The sequence below is a fragment of the Euleptes europaea genome, chromosome 13 (assembly GCF_029931775.1).
Source record: "Euleptes europaea isolate rEulEur1 chromosome 13, rEulEur1.hap1, whole genome shotgun sequence".
NCBI classification, from domain to species: Eukaryota; Metazoa; Chordata; class Lepidosauria; order Squamata; family Sphaerodactylidae; genus Euleptes; species Euleptes europaea.
The window spans coordinates 41181696-41204789 of NC_079324.1; the positions used below are offsets into that span (position 1 = coordinate 41181696).

The following is a 23094-nucleotide window of genomic DNA, read 5'->3' on the forward strand; positions in this document are numbered from 1 at the left end:
TTTCTATATATTTTTCTCCTTCTCCCTTATTACTAGAACTTGAGGGCACCCAATGAAATTATAGGAAAATAAGTTCAGAACAAAAATTACTCAATGAGCAATTAAACTGTGGAATTCACCCCCAGGGGAGGTAGTGATAGCTATAAGCATATACAGCTTTAAAAGGGGGTTAGACAGATTCATATTGTGTCTACTGGCCATGGTGATTGAAGGAAGTCTGTATATCCAGAGGCAGCAAACCTCTGAATACCAGTGCTGGAAGACAGCAGCAGGGTAAAGCCTCGACCTCTATGCCGTTTACCCTCTAGGGCAACTGGCTGGCTGCTGTGTGAAACAGGATATTGGACTAGATCGACCACTGGTCTGATCCAGCAGGCTCTTCTGTTCTTATCGTAAATGTGTGTGTGTGTTAAATTGTCATCAAGTTGCTTCTGACTTATTGCAACCCCCCACAACATCCTATCATTAACAGCCTTACTCAGGTCTTGCAAACTGACGGCTGTGGCTTCCTTCATTGAATCAATCCTCCTCATGTTGGGTCTTCCTCTTTTCCTGCTGCCTTCACCTTTTTCCATTATTGTTGTCTTTTCCAGTGACTGTTGTCTTCTTATGAATTGACCAAAGTACGACAGCTTCAAGCTTGATTTGATCTAGAACCCACTTATTTGTCTTTTTGACGGTCCATGGTATCTGTATAACCCTCCTCCAACTCCACATTTCAAATTCCTAAATATGTAGCTGCCATCAAAAACAGGGGACCAGACAGCTGGTTCTCCCTAGCACTCTGTAATGTACCATAACATTTACATCCTGGGTATGACAGTCTGCATATCTTCCTCACTTTCAGGGGACAGGGACATACACCTACTTTCTAGCAAGCATTACAAAGGAAGAGGAGGAATTAGCTGCATGGCTATCAAGTCGGTCAGCAGCTCTGAATTTAGTCTGGGACATAATAAAGCAGAAGATTTCCTATCAAGTCTCTTTTTACTCTATACAAATAGGCCCAAACATCTTAGCATTTTTAAGATGCGAGATTTCAGCCTACAGTCTGTATGAACACGCACTGAATATATTTTGTTTTTTCTTGATTTCACTGGGTAATGTGTATTTTATTTGCAATGTACCCTGAAACCATGGAAAGGGTTAGAAATAAAAAAATTAACCAAGAACTTTGAGCCAGCATATCTGCCCCTCTCAACTGACCTCAATATCAGTGCCTTGTTATCATGCCTGCGTCCCTGGGGTGACCCATCCCTTCTGTTTGCCCACTCAGCTGGGCTGTGCTATCTGCTGTGCTATCTGAGACACACAATTCAGAGCATCAGCTCTTGTAGAAACAGACATGACAGGAGCTGCACCAATGTCAGATGACAATAGCATTAAAAATGCTAGTGCTATCGATAAATGACTCTGCCGCCACTCAACCCACACATTCCCTTCTCCTTCCAAAAAGAATGACTACTGTCCTTACCATTGTCATGTTCCTTGGACTGGCATCATTAGACAATGAGAGAAAAACTGAGCAGTTTTTAGAGGAAAAATTTGGCCTCAGACATCCATAACTTAAGCCAGAAACAAAGGCAAGGCTGGCGCATCTCATGCTCCCTGCATCTTCCCCAGATGGCAAATTCCTTACTAAATGGTTTACCTTCTTGGATCAGGTTTGAATTCTGAACATTTTCCTCATCTTTTTTTCCCCTTCAGCCTTTTTGAGAAGCTCATTCTGATTAGATTCAGTCAAACTAATAAATTAGATTCAGTTAGTTAGCAACTTCTCTGTTGTTTGTGCATGTTTGCAGGGTCAAAAAAAGCACACTCTTCTGTTTCCTTTTAATGAACAAACACAGCCATGGCCTAGACATGCAGCACATGGAACTGTGTCAGAGTGCCAAAGTAGTACAATGGACTGTCCCACTTCAGACTGCAAGCAATGAATTATATTTCTCAACGTTCCCCAACAATAATCATTCTCTATAAATGCAAAACTAGCAGAACATGTAGAAGGCAAGGTCAGAATCTTTCTTCTCAATATGCTAATTTTATATGGTTTTACATAGGGCAGCATTAACATTCAACAGTTCCCACCCAAATTTGAAATGGTACATCCCTTTTTGTTACCTCAAAATTCTGCCATCTCACTTTGCTGCATGTCTAGACCAGGGCTCTACTTAGGAGCTGGAGTGTCTGCTCAATTACTTAGAAATGCACAAGTATACAAACAGTATAGTTTTGGATTTAGGATTCTTTGGAACAAAGCTACTTCTGTTTATTTTATTGGCTGTTTATTCTATTGGCTTGTGAATACCAAATCAACTGTTCACCTGTGGGGAATTAAAAATTCCTCTGAGCAGGTAGGGGAAAGATGACAGAATGGTTAAGAATGGGGATCTCCCCCTGTACCATTTCAGGTTACTGACGTGCCACAAATGACTTGTATTAGAACGTACTGGCAATACAAAACATTATAGGCTTACAAGTAATGTACTTATTTCCAGTGCTGCATTACAGACATTCTTGCCTTCTTAACAGTTCAGCCAGCAGAGATCATTCACACAGCTAAACCAGATCACCAGAATCAGCTGAGACACATGCCTCTGGGCAAGAATACAAGAGCCAAGCCATTCTGCTCTGCACATGGTCTCTTCTCTCCCCTTTAACACCTGAGAACAGGTCAGCCTGTAATAATTCTGGCTCCTAAAAAAAATCTTACAAAGAAAATAGTATACTTAATTCAAAGTAATGTATCTGGATTTCATATAGATTGCACTACATTAAAAATAGTTCCAGTGCTTTGTACAACAGACCTTAAGACCTAAAAAGTATATGTAGTGGGATTATTCTCTAAAGCCTTTTGAAACAATACAGACAACATTTCTTCATGGGCCAGAGCAGACATTAATGTGGTCTGTCTCTTAACCAGGATCAGGGAATAAACTACAGGATTGCACACTATACCCCCTCTCAAGTGCAAATTCCTTCTGCTATTCTCGGCCATGGCTAAGGGTTACACTGACACTGCTAACAAGCCAGGGTTGACACTAAACTAGGGATCAGCTTAACCAGGATTTGAAACTGCCATAGTAAGCGAGTGCAAACGGTGAGCTCATCAGTCTAACTCAGTTTACCAAAAGATACAATAGGTTGTTCTGGAATTCTTCCCATAATCGAGCCTGCCATCTCCTCTCCTGGAGAAGGAAACAGGTTGTACAAGGTCAGCGCGTGACGATTTCCCTAAAGATAGGCAGGCTGAGTTGCTAACATCCTTTTCTGGAAAAGGCAGGTAGGTTCTCACTGTGTGAACACAGGAGGCTGCATCACTGAAGGCAACACAACACGAAGCGAAGGGTAGGTTTGCACTGCTTCTTCCCTGCCCTCTTCTTTGTTCCAAGATTCAGCTTCCTGAAGTGCTGCTGGAGTGCGAAGCTTTCCCCAAAGCCTGGCCATTAGCAGCAACTTAGGTTGGCTTGATGGTTGGTTTCTGAAGCCTCCGGTGAAGCTTCTTCTATATCTGTAATGAGGAAACGGAGAAATGATTGGCTTAATCCCTTCTGAGCATCACTTTACATGAATGTTAACAACTATCAGTGTCTCAGTTACAATTTCCAGAAATTTTTGCACAACCTTGTAGAGAAAATGCTAGACAGACAGCGTCTGTGCTTTCAGCATTAAGTCTCCAAGGCAAATGGAATTTGGTTCTCACATCTACCACTCTTAACATGATCAAAGTTTATTAAGAGGCTGAAGATTACTAAACTCAACATACTGATAAGATTTCCTGCACCAATCTGGGCCATCCGGCTGTTGCTCTTCTCCAGTTCCATCAGCATGGACTTTTCAAAGGCCAAGGCAGCAACTCTGGAAAAAAACTCCTTGACATTTTCCCCTGAAGAAAAAGAGACACAGAGAGGTATTCGAGTAGTCAAATACAGGGCCACACATATGCTGAATATGGAGAACCTGTCAAATCTGGCCAACACCTTCTCTTTTAAAAACCAGAGAGCATGCAACTCCAGAATCCTTCCTACAAAACACAATGGTTCAAATTTGCTAGGGTATAACCTTCTGGCATGAGCCCCGTGGCACAGAGTGGTAAGCTGCAGTACTGCAGTCCAAGTGGTAAGCTGCAGTACTGCAGTCCAAGTGGTAAGCTGCAGTACTGCAGTCCAAGTTCGATCCCAACAGAAGTTGGCTTCAGGTAGCCGGCTCAAGGTTGACTCAGCCTTCCATCCTTCCGAGGTCGGTAAAATGTGTACCCAGCTTGCTGGGGGTAAAGGGAAGATGACAGGGGAAGGTACTGGCAAACCACCCCATAAACAAAGTCTGCCTAGTAAACGTCAAGATGTGACATCACCCTATGGGTCAGGAATGACCCGGTGCTTGGACAGGGGACTACCTTTACCTTTTTAACCTTTTGGCACACGTTGAAGATCAACTAGAACACCAAAGCATATATGCAGTTGGAAATGATCAAATGCTGAGTGCAACTATGAATGAAAACTGCTTTTCCAAACACAAGCACACGGACAATATGCCACCTTCACTCCTAGAGATGACAGCTGGCGTACTAATTTCTTGCCATTTTGCACTGACATACTTCAATGAGCTCAACTAACCTGTTTTGGCGGAAACTGACCAGTACTCAGCCTGCATCTCATTGGCATAGCGAATGGCATCCAGTTCTGTCCGCTCACATGCAGCAGTGGACTGAAAAACAAAGCAAAACACCAGGAATTGCTAGCTCTGCAAATTATACTGTATGTTTTCTCCCTTACACAACCTCATGCTTATTATCTGAGGTAGCTGTTCAGAAGTTCTACTGAGCAAGGTCATTGTAGACATCCTAGCGTACAGCAGGGCTACCCCACAAGGAGATTTCTCATCAAGGACAGCAACTTCATAATAACCACTTTCCTCCTGCTGACATACCTCTGAAGTTGCTTTCCTCAATGAGACTGCTGCGAATCATTCAGCACCCCTAAACTAAGGACTCCCATAGAAAGTATGGACTTTGGATATGAAAAGATGGATTCAGGGAAGCTCTTTCCTCTCCTTACTGGGATACTTGCTAGTAGGTGTTGAGCCTTGCTACTGGCCATGGCTGGCAAAAGGACTTGGAGCAAAACAAAAACTGCAGAACCCCCTGGCACTGATCGGGCTAAGTTTGCTTCCTCTAGGTACCTGAAGGGTACCTGAAGGGCCTCTCTGGGTACCTGAAGGCTTTTGTATCAGACCAAGGCTTTGAAGGATGATTTGGAGCCTAGTCCGCTCAGTCTGAACTGACAGCACATCTCCCAGCACAGTTTTCACCCTTAACTTCAGTAGTCTTCTTGTAAATGTCCTAGTAATGGAGGAACTATGATGAAGCTTTTCTAATCCCTATAGTGTGGCAGGACCAGCTATCTACCAGCCATAACAGAACCAGTGTGACACAGCAATGAGACCAGGACTGAGGAAACCTGGGTTCAAATCTCTATAGGCATGACACTCACCTTGGACCTCTCTTGGCCTAACTTACATCACAGGGTTGTAGTGAAGATGAATGAGGGAGAGGAGAATGATATGTGCTCCCCTGAGCCCCTTGGAAGAAGAATAGCATAAAAATGTGATGGACAGCAGGCAATATATAGAGGAGATAAAGGAATTGTATACAGGAGCTGTATAAAGGTAAAGGCAAGCACTGGGTCATTACTGACCCATGGGGTGATGTCACATCCCGACATTTACTAGGCAAACTATGTTTACTGGGTGGTTTGCCATTGCCTTCTCCAGTAGTCTACACTTATCCCCAGCCAGCTGGGTACTCACTTTACCAACCTCGAAGGATGGAAGGCTGAGTCAACCTTGCGCTGGCTACCTGAAACCAACTTCCATCGGGATCAAACTCAGGTCATCAGCAGAGCTTTTGACTGCAGTACTGCAGCTTACCACTCTGTGCCATGGGGCTCCTAGGAGCTGTATAGTCATAAATAAAGGAACTACTTTTTCAAACAGCACCATTGGTTTGATGAGCTCCTTTAGGGGATCTCAACTTCTCTGGCTCCCACCTTGGACAAATGGATGAGGTGGGAACCAGAGAAGTTTCTGCCTGAGACCCCCTGACGAAGCTTATTGCAAAACACATTGGGATCTAAAAGGTCAAATAAACTGCTCTCCCTTCCACCTTGTTTTTCTTTTTTCGCCAACCTCCTGGGGTGGCCTTATTTTCGTCCCAACCGATGAGCTACTTACTACTAGATCTTTTTTTGTTCCAACTAGAAAGATGAAGCTGGACCCTGGTTCATTCTCCATCAGTGCATCCTCAAGCCACTGTCTGAAACACGAAAGGACGAGAAATAGTTCAGGATTAGTCCATTGTAGAGACATCTGTTTGGAAATGGGGAGGACACAGACATGCCCAAGATCAGGACATTACAGTCCCTTACACTTGGGGGCAGGAAAAGGCACCCCTGTTGCAGAATCAGCAGCAAACTGGGTGGAGGAGGGTAGGAATGGCATCTGCATGCCCCCATTCTTGCCTCACTGTCACAGAAGCGCTCACACCCCAACAATCATGCCAAGCTCCCTGGCATCCAGGCCATCCCCCCTTTCCCCTTCATGGCTGAGTTACAGTTAGGGACACCATGGCTCAGCTGTAAAAAGAAAAAAGGCCTGTTAAAGGGATGGTGAGAGAACACAGAACTTAGCCATTCTGAACACACAGGGTAGGTCTACCACCCCTCCCCAGACTGGTTGTGGGTGGAGCATCCACATGGATCTTCTGCCTACAGCTACCCAGCACTTCTTCCTTAGAGTTGGATCAAAAGAAAACCTCCTTTGATCTGGCTCAAATGAGAAAAGCCTGGAAGCCCCAAAAGTTGTGCTTGGAAAGAACATGACAGCATTATATACTTGGACTTTCAAAAGGCTTTTGACAAGGTACCTCACCAAAGACTCCTAGCAGTCATGGGATAAAGGGATGGGTCCTCTTATGAATTAAAAATTGCTTAAATGACAGGAAGGAAAGAGTAGAAATAAATTTACAGTTCTCATAATGGAGTGAAGTAAGCAGTGGAGTCCCACAAGGATCAGTATTGGTACTATTTAATTTGTTCATAAATGATCTGGAACTAGGGGTGAGTAGTGTAGTGGCCATGTTTACAGATGACACAAAATTATTCAGGATAGTGAAAACCAAGGATGACTGTGAAGAACTCCAGGAGGATCTCCACAAATTGGGTGAGCAGGAACAATGTGGCAAATGACGTTCAGTGTTGGTAAGAGTAAAGTGATGCAAATTGGAACAAAAAAATTCCAAATTCAGGTATAGGCTAATGGGGTCTGAACTTACTGAGAGGGAAAAAGAACTTGGGGTCATGGTAGATAGGTCAATGAAAGTGTCCACCCAGTGTACTGCATCAATTAAAAAGGCAAACTCTGTGCTGGGGATTATTAAGAAAGGGATTGAAAATAAAACGGATGACATTATAATGGCCCTGTATAGATCTATGGTGCGGCTTCACTTGGAATACTGCTTACAGTTCTGGTCACTGTATCTCAAAAAGGACACTGCAGAGCTGGAAAAGGTACAAAGGAGGACAACCAAAATAATTAGGGGGTGGGACCAACTTCCCTATGAGGAAAAGCTGAAGAGTCTGGGACTTTTCAGTTTAGAAAAGAGATGACTAAAGGGGGGAGGGACATAATAGAGGTTTATAAAATTATGCACAGGATGCAGAGAGTTGACAAAGAGACACTGTCCTTCAGTGTTACTCCTCTGAAGATGCCTGCCACAGCTGCTGGCGAAACATCAGGAAAGAAAATACCAAGACCATGGTCACACAGCCCGGATAGCCTACAAGAACCGATGAACTCTGACCGTGAAAGCCTTCGACAATATTTTGACAAAGATAACTTTTTCTCCCCAAATACCAGAACTAGAGGGCATCCAATAAAGCTGATGGGCAGTAGTACAAAATAAAATACTCCTGACCAAAATGAGTGATTAACATGTGGAATTCATTGCCAGAGAATTTAGTGATGGCCACAGGCACAGACAGCTTTAGCAGTTGATTACATAGATTTGTGGAGTGTAGGTCTATCAGTGGCTACTAGCCAGTTGACTAAAGGGAACCTCCACATTCAAAGGCAGTCAACCTCTGAATCCCAGTGCCAGCAGCCAACATCAGGAGAAGGTCTCAGCCTCTATGCCCTGTTGTTGGACTGCCAGAGGAAATGGTTGGCCACTGTGAGAGACAGGATGCTGGACTAGATGGACCACTGGCCTGATCCAGCAGGGCTCTTCTCATGTTATTATGTTCATGTGGAAGATTTTTTAAAAAGCAGAGGCTATCCACATAGGAAAATATCTCCATGTGGAAGCACCTCCTATAGCACAGGACCCCAGAGAGCAGTTGCACATTTTTTCACGTCCCACAGAAAAAGGAGAACACAGTCTTCTGCCTAATCATGACACCCTATTGTCTAGTTGGTGCTGGGTGAGGAAGGACACATGAGGCCAAGTGAAAATTGTCTCCCTGTAAAGGGCTCAGGATCCCTCAAATCTGCTCTTCTGTGTGCAGAACCATTTCAGCTATGTTGCACGCTAGCTGCAAGGCAGAACTGAGATGTAATGGATCAATTTTCAATATCTGTATTATAAATATAATAAATAACTAACACAGATATCCTAAGTTGATTTACTACATCTCCAATCCATCCTGTAGGCTCAGAACAGCTTATAACAATGTTTGCTCCAAATGCAAACACTTCGGGTTTGTTCTAATCCCCACTTACAAGGGGATTACAGATGACATGGCAGAGACCTGAGGTGGTAGAAGGTGCTATAGTACTTCAAACTGCAGGTAGAGGATCACATTTTGGGATGTTCTCGTTTCTTAAGAACTGCCTGCAAGTATGAAACCAGCACAGAATGAAAAAGGAGTGATACTTTTCTTCCTGCTGAGCTAGTTTCTATTTGTCTATTGTATTTGTACCCCATTCCCCACCCCCCACAACAGTCATCTCCCAAAGCGGCTTATCATCTGTACACAATTTTGTTACATAAAGTAATATTCAAAGCTTGAGTCTACCACCCCCGTTCTGAAATGGTACAGTCCATTCTACCACCTTATTCTCCTGCCATCTCTGAACCAGGTCTTAGTAACTAAGTACAATGGGGATATAATGGGGGGAAATGACATTTCATAGTAGGGATGCTATCATTTATATATCCCTGACCTGGATGGCCCAGGCTAGCCTGACCTCGTCAGATCTCAGAAGCTAAGCAGGGTCAGCCCTGGTTAGTATTTGGATGGGAGACCACCAAGGAATACCAGGGTTGCTGGGCAGAGGAAGGCACTGGCAAACCACCTCTGTTAGTTTCTTGCCATAAAAACCCCCAAAAGGGGTCGCCATAAGTCGGCTGCGACTTGACCGCACTTAACACACACACATCATTTATATGCACATACATCTGCTAGCATGTTCTCTAAAACTAGATGTGTATAGGGTGAGACAGCTGTGTTGTTTGCCCTGATACCTACCTATCTGCTATTGCTCTCAGCATTGATAGTGGACTTTGGCTAGACTGGTGGCAAGAGGCTCTCTGCTCTCTCATGATTTTTACTAGCGCAATCCGTCAACAATTGTCAACCTGACACGTTTTGCCAACTTTATTCATTCCAAAGCAGGATCTTTGAAAAAATCCCCTATGGAATTGATCCTGTGGTGGGTAAGTAAAGCAAGAAATAGAAAGAGGATGTGAGAGGAATTAAGTAATCAAATTAAAGAGCAGGAGGAAGGGGCACGGGGCAGAGGAAATTAAAAGCACAAAGAAAGCAAGTGGCAGATGAACACACAGCATATGCTCTTTCCTTAAAAAAAACACACACACACATCACAGTTTTACACTGTGCCGATCCCCTTGGAGATGTTCTTCCTGCCCACCAAAACTAGGGAATGATTCAGTAAATCCTTCCAATTTCAACAACAAAAACCCACCCTAGAGAGTTGGGATTGTCTTTGGTGTAAAGCAGCAACACTGATAAAGAAACAAGGCCAAGTAAAAACAACCCCCCACAAAAAAAACCCAGGTAATATCAGAGGCTAAGGGGAAGCAATGATGTAGCAAAGAGGAGGAGAATGCGTAAAGACAACAGAAGCACAGAGGGACCATCTGTTACAGCTCTGACATTTATGTCAGTGGAGTTACTGCTGCGTTACAAGAGGATGAACAGATGGGAATCAGAGCCGTACACTTTTAATAAGAACAGCTCATACCTTGTACACCTTCTTCCTCCATATTGCACATGTAGCAGAGCAGTTTCAGGAATACCCCAGTTAGTTTTACAGCAGCCAACATTGGAGCCAAAAGAGCCAACCCAGCAAGCCTCAGATGCCATCTTCTTAAGCCCTATTGGAGTAATTAGGTACCATATCTTTAGAGGCACACATTGTTTAGACACCATTGCTTGGCACTGCATCCTTTCCTGTTTTGTACCTAATGTCTCAGTTCAGCTTTATAAGAGCTTTACCTAAAAAAAACTGCTGCAAACAAAATGTGCTGACTTACTTGGTGTGATCCAAAGTCTGGATATCAGCCAAATCAAACACCGTTATAATAACTGCAATGCAAACAACATAGGAAAATGAAAAGCTTGGTGAGACAGCAGAATGCAAGTCTTTCTAGTTCAATTGCACAGATATTAAAGGCTAAAGAATAGGAAAAATAAATGTACTTACTCTCTGCTCCTCTGTAGTAAGCAGAGGCGATGCACTTGAACTTTTCTTGACCTGCTGTGTCCCATCTGGACAAAGTAAAATAAGGAAAGTCAGATCAGTCCAAATGAGCACAACCTGAACAAACCTTTTGATGAAGCTAGAGACTGGAAAGCATTGAAGAAAAATGCATGTTACGCCTTCACCAGAGTCTCTCTCTCTCTTTCATAAAAAAAAAAACATTTCTTTAGAGGCTGGTTGTTGTTTTTAACTAGTTCCATGGTACATTCAAGACTGAACTTTCCTCGAGTCTATCTGATAAAGTGGGCTCTGGCCCAGAAAAGCTTACACTACAACATATTTAACTGCCATGGAGATGCCATAGGACTCGGTGCTATTTTTCCTACAACAGACCTATGCAGCTCTCTTTTTCTTAAACTACTGTCATGGATGTGGCCAGAAACATATGGCAACAGTTTCTGGACCAAAAAGATCATGGATGATGTTTTTGCACACCAGAAACAGAACTATCTAGCCTCTCAGCTAAACATGCCAAAAAGGGCATTTAGAGATCCAGAATAAAATAACCTTGGCAGTGGCCTTTTATAGATCGTCTAATCCATATCAATGGATACTATATGTTGAAGCTCAGGTGCAAGAAACTTCTGAGAAAGGCACGAATGTCCAACTTCATAGAAGCAAAGATATCATTCCAATATGGGGTTGTCAAGGAGGTCCGGCCTGCTCTCCAGCAAACCGGTTCCTCTTTGGGTCAAAAGTTGCCAAATGTTTTCCTAAGAAAACCCAAACTTCCCACTGGGCTTCAGGATTCCCCCTAAAGCACAATGCAGGTAGACTCTGCCACCATGTCGAGGAGACCCGGTCTGCTCTCCAGCAGGCCGGTTCCTCTTTAGTTCAAAGTCACTAAATGTTTTCCTAAGAAAACCCAAATCCCTTACTGAGCTCCAGGAGTCTCCCTTTGAGCACAGCACAGGTATATTGCCACCAGCTCTCAATTCCAAAAGGCTGGCTTTCCCAGGGGTGAGCTGAGAGCTACTCTTCCCCAGCCAGTTTCCCAAAAGTCAAAACCAAGCAAAAACCATCCCTGCAGAGTAGAGCTTCTGCCAGGGGAGGCTTATTGCCACAAAACACTAAGGTAGGTGGTTTCCCACACACACACACACACACTCAGGCACTTGGATTTAGCCCTGAGACCCAAAAAAAGGTTTCTCAGACTTCAATATAAAGTCTATAAGTTTATTTAATAAAATGTGCTCGTTACAGGAAAGGAAATTATTTGTGAGGCAGATAGCATAAAAACAAGAAATCTTAGCAATCTCTAACTTCACAGTAATTCTTTAAGTTTCAGGCAAAATAGGCAAAGTTTCCAAGAGAGTAACAAATGCAAGGTTTTAGTTGATTTATAGTTACCAAGAACCAGGTTTGGTCCTAACATGCAGAGCGTCAGTCTTTCATGGTTGCCAAAAGATGATGATAGTGTGAGGGTCTGTGTGTCTTTGCCTTGAGTGAGGCCTTTGCATTTGTCTGGTTTCCCCCCCCTCTCCCTGGACTCGTAAAAGCAGTCCAGGCCTCTGGCCTTTCCTTGGTTCAGGCGTGGCGTCTGACAAGGCCCAGGTTGGAATGTCTCTCCCTCCTTCCCACGTCCCTCCCAAACTCTTACTGACTCCCTTCCTCCGGCTCTGACCTTGGAGGCAATAGATAGTACTAACAAGCTCCCTGGCTCTTTGATGTTTGTACCATGCACAGTTATGCTTCCCATAATATACGTTTGACATCTGTTACCCTGTAAGGGTTATAATTCTGTCTTTGTGAAATCATAGTCACTTGCAACTTTACCAGTGTATGGCTTACACCTTCTGAAGCTCTCAATAAAGATCCTTGTTTCTGCACGACTGTCTGAGCAAGTGGCTTTATGGGATTTGCACAGAGAGGTGGGGAACCCTCACATTAAGTTGCAAGTCTGCCGCGTTGACCTGCTCCTGTACCGTTCCTGGACAGCTATGGCAGGCAACGGGGATGACAATGGCAAGCCGGACGACGGCGACCAGAAGGACAACGCTGTACCCAAAAAACCTGACCTACCCCCTTCGGAAGGGAAGTCGACTGGGAAGACGACCAGTGGAACCGACTCTGGATCAGGTTTGGGAACAAAGGCCAAGCAAACTCGCTTGGAGAGCTGGCTGGAAACTCCCCGGCATTGGTCGCTCCCGAAGAGCGACGAGCAGTCAAGACGGACTGTGGTTCACGGGTTGGGGTTCGAGGACGATCCCGCCCGAAAGGAAGCCCTGCTACTTCATCAGATGGATGAGGAGCGGCTGTGCTGGCAGACAGAGCGCCAGGATTTACTGGACCGGATGGATACCATGCAAGCAGTGATGCTGGAGATGGCCCGTGCCATGGATGAACTGAAAGTTCAAACTCCACCCGTGGACCCGCCGGACGGAGGACGACAGCCACCCGTGGCCCCCGCACCTCCCATCCGTCCCACTCCACCGGCTCGCAGATATTTGAAAATCACGTATGACGGGTCGAGTGACCAGCTAACGTTTTTTATGGTGCAAGTGGACATTTTTATGCGCGAACAGGCCCGGACTTTTACCTCGGAAGACTCCCGGGTCCAATACGTGGCTTCTCTCTTACAAGGTGAGGCGGCCGCCTGGATGGTACAGCAGTATGAGCTCCGCTCCCCGGTCCTGCGAAGCCTCGATGACTTCATGGTCGCCCTTCGACACCGCTTCGAGGACCCGCATCTGGGTGAGCGAGCAAAGACTGCCTTGCAACAACTGCGCCAAGGGACTAAATCTGTCACGCAGTATGCAAGCGAGTTCCAGTCGCTCTCGAGCCGCATTTTGGACTGGAGTGAAGCTACCCGGGTGCAGTGTTTCCGCGAAGGTTTAAACCCGGAATTGCAACACTGGGCCTTCATGCAGGGCAACCCTCCTGATGTGGAAGGCTGGGTTCGCCACGCCGCTGACATCGAAAACCGAAAGCAACTGCTGCTCCTGTCCCGACAGTGCACCGGACGGGAGACCAAGCCCCGTGGAGACAGGCCCGGCGGTCCGAAGGACTCTCGTCCCCCCTCGGGGGGAGGACCCTCCATGACCGAACGCCGCAAATGCTTTGAGAGCGGGGTCTGTCTCGTTTGCGGAGGAAAAGGACACTTTGCTTCTCAATGCCCTTCACGACCCGGACGTCCGGGACCGCCTCGTCCGGCAACGACCGAGCCTGAGAAACCCCCTCCCGAGGGGCAACCTCGCCGCCGGAATGGCGCACCGAGCCGACGAAGCGCACCCTCGGCCTTGCAAGCATGCACCGAGGTCGCAGCTCCGGATTCTACCGGCCCGTCGGGGTCACGGATTACAAATGAAGCCTTTGACTCATCGGAGTCACGGATTACAAATATCGCAACTGCTTCCTCCAGCGAGGAGGAGGACTGGGACCTGCCGGCAAAAAACGCCGTCGGTCTGCTGTAAGGGGGGCTCCTCAGCAGACCGCTCCGAAAGTTGTGCAAGGAGCTCCACTAATGGTAAGCGCTCAAGAAGACAATGTGTGTGTAAAGGTCAAACTCTCACTACCTAAAGGGGGGCCCACGTTAGAATTCACGGCCCTAGTGGACTCGGGTTGTGCCCGCACCATGATGAGCGAAGAGGCTGCCCAACTGTTGCGCGTTAAGCGGAAGCGGTTACCCGAACCCATCCGCTTTTCCCAGATGGATGGCAGTGACTTTAAGAAGGGATCCGTAACCCACCGCACCGCAGCAGTCATCATGGCTATAGGGGAGCATTGGGAACGCCTTTATTTTACCATTGCCCCCATCGTCGCACCTATTGTGTTAGGGATGAATTGGTTGCTGGGGCACAATCCCACCATAGACTGGGTTGAGCGGACGCTCACCTTTCCCCGCAACCCGTGTGAACTTCATGATAGAAGCCGAGTACTGCACACCCCCGCAGCCGCCCTCGTAGGGGCCCCTTCCGTCGGGACTCCGCTGCCCCAGCTCCCCAACGAGTATTCCCAGTTTGCCGATGTGTTTGATGTGCGAGAATGCGACGAGTTACCCCCCCACCGGGAGACGGACTGTGCCATTGAGATAGTGGGAGATGGCAAATTGTCCAAAGGAAAGGTCTACCCCATGAGTCCAAATGAAAAGGCAGTGTTGCGAGAGTATTTGGACACCAATTTGGCGCGGGGTTTCATTCGCCCGTCTAAAGCTCCATACTCGGCCCCCGCCTTCTTTGTAAAGAAAAAGACGGGGGACTTGAGACTGTGTATTGATTTTCGTAGACTGAATGCAGTCACTCAGTCTAATGCATACCCCCTCCCTCTCATTCCAGACCTTCTCGCACAGTTGAAAGAGGGCCGAATCTTCACCAAATTGGATTTGGTGGAGGCCTACCACCGAGTTCGCATACGAGAAGGGGACGAGCCAAAGACTGCCTTCTCCAGTTGTTTTGGAATGTTTGAATATTTAGTGATGCCGTTCGGACTTTCGGGGGCTCCGAGTGTGTTTATGCAATTAATTAATGAAGTGCTTCATGATTTATTGTTCCGTGGGGTGGTGGTCTTCCTGGACGACATTCTCATTTATACGAAAACCAAGGAGGAGCATGTACAATTGGTATGTGAAGTGCTGCAGCGGCTGCGCGAGCACAAGCTGTTTGCTAAGGTCTCTAAATGTGATTTTCATCAACCATCCATTACCTTCTTGGGGTACGTGATCTCCCATCAAGGCTTAGAAATGGATCCCGAAAAGGTTCAAGCAGTAATGGAATGGGACCCCCCCACCACGGCCAGACATTTACAGCAATTTTTGGGCTTTGCTTTTACCGAAACTTCATCCCCAATTTTGCCCGAGTAGCGCTCCCCCTCACTTCGCTTCTGCGCACGAAAGGGAAAGGGGCGGGAGCCGCCTTGCCCTCGGCTCGGTTGCAGTGGAGTTCGGACTGCCAGCAGGCTTTCAATACGCTCAAGCTGCTTTTCTCGTCCGAACCCATTCTTGCGCACCCTGATTGTGAAAAGCCTTTCGTGGTTCAAGTCGATGCTTCCGACGTTGCTATGGGAGGGGCCCTCTTGCAATGGGACGAGAACGGCCTGCTGAGACCTTGTGCCTATTTTTCTAAAAAATTCTCTCAATCCGAAATCAACTGGGCCATTTGGGAGAAGGAAGCCGCCGCGGTTAAACATGCCCTCACCATTTGGAGGCATTTCCTGGAAGGGGCAGAGATCCCTTTTGAGGTTTGCAGCGATCACAAGAACCTTGAGGCCCTGAAAGGGGCCCGAAAGCTCAACGCAAAACAAATTCGTTGGGCACAGTTTTTTGCCAAGTTCCGCTTTGTCCTGAAACATGTGCCAGGGAAGGACAATGCGTTAGCGGATGCTCTTTCTAGGCTTCCCCAGTACCGCAATGACTTTGACCGTCCGGTGGATTCCTTGTTTACCCCTGAACAGAGGGGGGAGGTTTCGGGACTTGCAGTGACCACCCGATCCCAATCCCACCGTCAGGAGATTCCCCCCCTTAAGGGAATCCCGGAGGCTTTTCAACAGCGGCTCCGGGACGCTTCTAAGAGGGAGGCGGATTTGCAGGTCCTCCCCGCAAATCTCGACCGACAGGGCTCCTTGTGGCTGCAGGGGGGTAAGCCTTACGTCCCCGAGGCGCTCCGAAAAGAGGTGTTGGGACTGGTTCACGGGGCCAAGCTTGCGGGGCATTTTGGGTTTGTCAAGACTTTGTATCTATTGCGACGTCAATTTTGGTGGCCAGGCATGAGGGCCGATGTGGAATTGTATGTGCGCAGCTGCCCCATCTGCGCCACGGCCAAAAAACGGATGGGAAAACCCCCCGGACTATTAAAGCCTCTAGAGACCCCGACCATGCCCTGGGAAGTGATCGCCATGGATTTTATCACTGATTTACCCCCAAGTCGGGGGAAAACGGTACTGTGGGTGATAACAGACTTATTTTCTAAACAGGTTCACTTTGTTCCTTGTGCGGGACTACCATCGGCCCAGAAGTTGGCTAAACTGTTTATTAGTCACGTGGTGAAGCATCATTCGGTCCCGAGAAAGGTCCTCTCCGACAGAGGGTCCCAGTTCGTTGCCAAATTCTGGAGAGCCTTCTTGAAAGTCATGGGGGTGGAAGAGCAAGGACTTTCTTCAGCCTATCACCCCCAGACTGATGGCCAGACCGAACGTGTCAATGCTGTAGTTGAATGTTATCTCAGGTGTTATGTCAATTATCACCAGGATGATTGGGTAGACCTGTTGCCTTTTGCTGAATATGCCTATAATAATGCCCCCCATTCCTCCACAGGTTTCAGTCCGTTCCGAGTGGTTTATGGAAAGGACTTTGGGCCCTTTGGTTCCCCCAACATCACTCCTGAACTCAAGGGGGTGCAGGAGGTCCAGGATTGGGTACAAGTAGTGCAGACCACTTGGCCCTGGCTGCAAAAAAACCTGGAAAGGGCCAAGCGCAAATACAAAGACCAGGCCGATAAACATCGGTCCCCAGGGTGGGAACTCAAGGTGGGAGAGCAGGTTTACCTCTCCACCAAGAACCTACGGTCACTTCGGCCTTGCAAAAAGCTTAGTGACAGGTATGTAGGTCCCTTCTCCATCACCCGGGTGATCAATGATGTCATGGTGGAGTTGGAACTTCCCAAGTCTCTTCGGGGGGTGCATCCGGTGTTCCATATCAGTCTACTTAAACCGTACGTCGCTGCCCCTCAGTTCCACCCCCTCCCTAAGTCTGAAGTTCCTACAGTTGTGGGAGGGGAATCGCATCTTGAGGTTTCTAAAGTGTTGGACTCTAAGCTGAAAAAGGGGAAACTGTTCTATTTGATCCGCTGGAAGCACCTGGGCGCCGCCCAGGATGAGTGGGTAGCTGCTCCCCATGTGGCGGCTCCCCGCCTGGTTCGAGAGTTTCACTCTGCCTATCCTGACAGGCCTCATCCACCCGGACTTGGGGGAGGGGGGCCTTAAGGGGGGCAGAATGTGAGGGTCTGTGTGTCTTTGCCTTGAGTGAGGCCTTTGCATTTGTCTGGTTTCCCCCCCCTCTCCCTGGACTCGTAAAAGCAGTCCAGGCCTCTGGCCTTTCCTTGGTTCAGGCGTGGCGTCTGACAAGGCCCAGGTTGGAATGTCTCTCCCTCCTTCCCACGTCCCTCCCAAACTCTTACTGACTCCCTTCCTCCGGCTCTGACCTTGGAGGCAATAGATAGTACTAACAAACTCCCTGGCTCTTTGATGTTTGTACCATGCACAGTTATGCTTCCCATAATATACGTTTGACATCTGTTACCCTGTAAGGGTTATAATTCTGTCTTTGTGAAATCATAGTCACTTGCAACTTTACCAGTGTATGGCTTACACCTTCTGAAGCTCTCAATAAAGATCCTTGTTTCTGCACGACTGTCTGAGCAAGTGGCTTTATGGGATTTGCACAGAGAGATGGGGAACCCTCACAGATAGCTCGGGGACATGACCAGCATGTCCCCCTCCCAAGCTTCATGATTTTTGATCAGAACAGAGTCCATATTTATCTCTCTCATCTCATTGGGTGATGGCCATTCGCCCCAATGAGATTGTTGAGAACACAGTAAACTTGTAAGATATTTGGCATGACACCTCTAGGCCTTTTGAAGTTACAGATGTATTTGCATCTCTGCAGCAATGCAAAACATCTGGGCTCCTTCAAGCTTTTGAGATGTCAGGCTTCTAACAGGATTGTCACCAAAAGAACAGATAGCTGATTTACAATAGGAAGGCTTTGAAATGGAGGTGCTTTGAAGTGGAGGTGGCACCCCACACCTTTCCCCCCAAACTGAAGTGGCTTCCCATGGGAAATGGAAATGGTTTCCCACGGGAATGGTTTGTGAGAGAGCTGGTCAAGACATAGTAGGCCGCAGCCTGAACCAAAGTTTGGTGATCAGAAGAAGAGCAAGGTTGCTTTTCTTTACAGGGGTGTACTGGTTGAGGGCCAACAGATATTCATATGTATGTATTTTAAGATGATACTAAAATATAGATAATGTTTGAAGTTAGCCAAAAATGTGCACTGTTACCAAGTAAGGCAGCTAGTTATTGTTAGGAGATGATTTAAAAAATATGTAAATGCAGGAAGCTGAATAAATTGGAGGTTACTGAGAAGGGGCTCCTTGCTTGTGACCTGCTTATCTTTGGATAAGATTTTTTATGGACTCATGTAATTGCTCTCCTTTAATTATCTATGTAGCAGTATTGGCTGGTATAATTTTCTGTTGAGTTAATGTTAAACATGCAAAATAGTTAAGCTGTAATAAAGGATTAAAATAGAAGGAACAATTCTCTAATAGTCTCACCTGTGTACTGTACCCACAATGATCCTAAAACATTGTTGAGGTGTACCCTTTGCCAAGAATTAAATAATCTTAAATAGAAAGCAAACTAGATGCCTAGGGTTTCTTACGTACATTCCTCTACCAGAATCAGGCTTGACCAGTCATTTTGTGTGAAAGTCAGTCTGGGCCTACACTTCTTCTCAGACCTGAGAGATTTAAGTAATGAAACCAAGTATCAAGAAACAACCCATAAAACGTGTCTCAATTAATTGTGCATGGTTACTTTTAGAACTTGATCAACACCTCTTCAGTATCACATAGCAAATAACATGCAATGAATTTAGTAGCAGATAGTTACTTGGCTTCAACCCAGTTCAGCTGAGTTGCGAGTTATCTGGTTATTTCTTCCGAAGCTAGCAATAGATCCACTGATGCAAATTATTTAAAATCTTGTATGTACTTTTATCATTTTGTTTTTATAATAGACACAGATATCTGAATAGGACTGTCAACAATTTAAATAATACCTAGTTATCAGTTAATTTACTGATTGAACTGAAAGGCATTTTCATATCACAAACACTCAATATGGGTCCCTTCGACACCATGAAACTATAATGCCTGTACCAGCAAGGATATTTTTAGCACTGTCCTGACCAGGGTTGGGCCCGAATAAAGGAGACTGAAGAAATGGGATATGGAATATAAAGAGGAAAATAGGACAAACAGGGGCAGGCAGAAGAGCTAAAGGGAAGAGGAGGAGAAAAGATAGGAAGAGGTGACAATTTGAGCATGAACAAGCTCAGGAGAGTCAGGACTGAGAAGAAGCGTAGGCCCAGACTGACTTTCACACTCACAAAATGCCTCCATTTCACTACAGGAGCACTTAATGCAATTCTATATAATGTTTGCATGGGCTACCATTAATGAAAACTGTTCACTGTTAAGGAATCAATATTCATTATAGTATTTTCCCCATTACAGACAGTAATTGTTTTAACTGTGTCAGTTCAGATGATATAAAATACTGCTTAAGTATTCCCTGCTGTCCAGAGACAGATGGCTGCTCTGCCTCTCATATCCAAACACAGAAACCTGTTTGTATGTCAAGGCAACCGTGTTAAAGATGTCCTTTGTTTTCTAACAAGCGGTGGCTTTTTAAAAAATATTTTCTTCTTTGTGCATATCATAGCTCATTAAAACAAAAACAGCTTCAGAAATGCTACTGAGTAATCAACTACAGCACACAGTGCAATCCTTAACTTTGGAAATTTTTTACTGCCTATAGTATTTATTCTCTCTCCAGTACTCAGCTGCTTTTATTTTATTCATTAACACCAGATACCATTAAGGCTGCAACCTTATGCATGTTTCCTTCAGAATAAATCCCACTGAATTCAGTAGAATTTACTTCCAAGAAGGCAAGTACAGCATTTGGTTGCACAGCTTGTAGTCTTAAGCATGAGGATTTTTAATTGGAAAAGTCAATTTGTCCAAATGATTAATGTTGTTTAAGGCCCAAACGAGACCTGGTGGTAAGAAATTCATGAAATATAGGGTACTCCAAATTGTATCATGGCCACAGCACTGGAGGAAGGATTTTACCCCTTTCCCCTACAACACTTTCTCAATTTAAACACTCCCTTTCCCCCAGTTGCTACTGCCTTGCAAGAGGAAATGTATAGGTACTGGATGTTTGCTCCCATGGGGCAAACAGCAGATTCAGGGAGAATTATTTAAATAAGAAAAGGGGTGTTTGTATGGCAAGGGGTTCCAAATGCCTTCTCCAGAACCTCAGCCTCAATCTCATCTTGCCTCCCCCATCAGGTGCTATTAACAATTTTTAAAAAATTGGACACCCAACTGGACAGATCTTCTGTTATCATATTTAGTTTGGTTCAAACATGTCAGCAAGAGGTGATACCACTAGCTAAAGCTTGATCTGGTTCTATTAAAAGTTCCTATGCACAAAAGAAAAAGAGGTAGCAGACACCATTCACATTCCAACTTACATCTGGAGACTATATGGAACTCCAGCTATCTCAAAACGTTCAATTTCAAAATCCACTCCAATCGTTGCTTTGTAATCACGGTCAAACACATCTTTACAAAACCTGCAATGGGAAAAAGTGGTACAAGAAAGCTGAGGCACAGGAGAAAAGGGGGTAGAAAGACTGATTCTTTAATGATAGTTTGCTAGAGATGAAGTATAGAGAATGAGGGAGAAAGAAAAAAATTGACCTTGGAATTGTTTATGACGACTGAAATAAGTCTTGGAAGCCACAGTAGAGGCAATGGTACCAATGCAGAAAATACTGATATCCTACACTGAATATCCACAGTCCAAAATTACATGCAAAATTTCAAGAATCAGGTATTGAATTTGAAAAAAATGGACAAGACTGATATCAAATCCTGCAGCAGAGAACTGAGGGAGGATCCAAGATGGAAGAAGGAAACAAAATGAGATGATTTCAGCATTAGGTACAAGTCTGGATAGCAGATAAAATGTAATTTTCTCAATACAGCATCAGCTACTGAAACTGATATTAGGATATTTTTAAAGTATCCCAACCTACTTCTTACCTCACTGACTACTGGATGGTCTCAAGCCACATGCACTGTGGTCTTTTGATGTTGTTCTGCGACAGGATGCTGTGTGGTTGAATCTAGATCAGAGGTAATGTGACCATCTTACTAATTATAAATTAGGTGTTCTCTGGAAAAGCCTTGTACCACCTTTATGAAGGAGTTCCTATGACCTTAGACAGATCATGAGAGGGAGGGCATCTTGGCCATTTTCTGGGCATGGAGTAGGGGGTCACTGGGTGTGTGTGGGGGGAAGGTAGTTGTGAATTTCCTGCATTGTGCAGGGGGTTGGAGTAGATGACCCTGGTGGTACCTTCCAACTATGATTCTATGATTCTCCACAAGGACTTCAACACATTTGACTGTGAGTTTATAGCAACATAAACTGGTCAACTGAATGGGTTTTGACAAACCTCTGGGCTAGGGGTTGATATTCACTGTACCTGTTGATGAGACTTGTTTTCCCAACATACAGGTCTCCTACCACAACCACTTTGGATATTTTCAACCTGTGAACACATTTTCACATTAGTCAGTTTCATCAACATTGGTCCTTGCTATTGCTTTTTGGTCTTCTGCTAAGATCAACTGTACAGTCCACAATAATAACCCCTCCTCTTTTTTTCCTTCGTCTTTATCTGTGCTCTACTTGTATATCTGTAAATAAAACAAATATTTAAAAATAAGACTCTAGTGTTGCTTCCTCAAAAACCCAAGTGGGGCTAACCCCGGAACTCCTCACCACTTGAGGAAGTAGGGAGCACATCGCAGTAGTTTTTAGAATGCAAATGTTTTGTCCTTGTTGTAAAACTTACCCGACAGCACCAATGTTCCGTCGCTGACAGGTGCTCCTCACCTGGGCGTGGAAGTGATCTTTGAACTGCAGGCAGGCCTCAGGTGTGTACCACTACAGAAACACACAGAGCAAGTGCTTGTCTCTATACATGATGATGGCTAGTCTACCAGAAGTTCCTCTAGCTAAGTCATAAGGGCTTCTTTACCAGGCCTGAAGCAAAATTTTATAATGAGCCTGTTTGAGAGAATAGCCCAAGCTGCTAAGGAAATGCACATGAGCACATGAAGCCGCCTTATTCTGAATCAGACCCTCGGTCCATCAAAGTCAGTATTGTCTACTCAGACTGGCAGGGGCTCTTCGGGGTCTCAGGCGGAGGTCTTTCACATCACCTACCTGCCTGACCCCTTTAACTGGAGATGCTGCCAGGGACTGACCCTGGGACCTTCTGCATGCCAAGCAGAGGCTCTGCCCACTGAGCCAAGGCCCCTCCCTTGGGTGGATTCACACCCAGCCCCCACCTCCAGTACAGATCTACACGCGGAAGAGAAGAGGAGCGGATCCCACCCTCCCCTGAGGTAAAATGTTCACTCACCTTTGGGAAGTGGGAGATTATTCTGTCTCTGCTCACTGGTGGTACAACATGCAGTAAAGTGGTCTTCATTGCCTAAATTCAATCTGTCC

At 45.6% G+C, this 23094-nt stretch overlaps 1 protein-coding gene across 1 annotated transcript; it reads right to left on the minus strand.

The window, feature by feature from the left end:
* Positions 1-3439: 3439 nt before the first annotated feature.
* RAB36 (RAB36, member RAS oncogene family) lies at positions 3440-23094 on the minus strand. The gene is made up of 10 exons (XM_056859627.1): positions 23006-23094; positions 22433-22524; positions 22061-22126; positions 21041-21142; positions 10723-10787; positions 10553-10604; positions 6232-6313; positions 4617-4707; positions 3767-3886; positions 3440-3511 (listed from the first exon to the last, which is right to left on the minus strand). Exons 1-10 carry the CDS (start codon positions 23072-23074, stop codon positions 3447-3449), a joined length of 804 nt encoding a protein of 267 aa, XP_056715605.1. The 5' UTR covers positions 23075-23094; the 3' UTR covers positions 3440-3446.

Excerpts from the sequence above, each read along its gene's own strand:
- RAB36 (XM_056859627.1), bottom strand. The coding sequence starts at position 23,074 with ATGAAGACCACTTTACTGCATGTTGTACCACCAGTGAGCAGAGACAGA. Across the intron at positions 10,788-21,040 it reads GTTCCATATAGTCTCCAGAT|ATGGGACACAGCAGGTCAAG; the intron begins GTAAGTTGGAAT and ends TACTTTGTCCAG. Across the intron at positions 6,314-10,552 it reads CAGACTTTGGATCACACCAA|ACAGTGGCTTGAGGATGCAC; the intron begins GTAAGTCAGCAC and ends TTCGTGTTTCAG.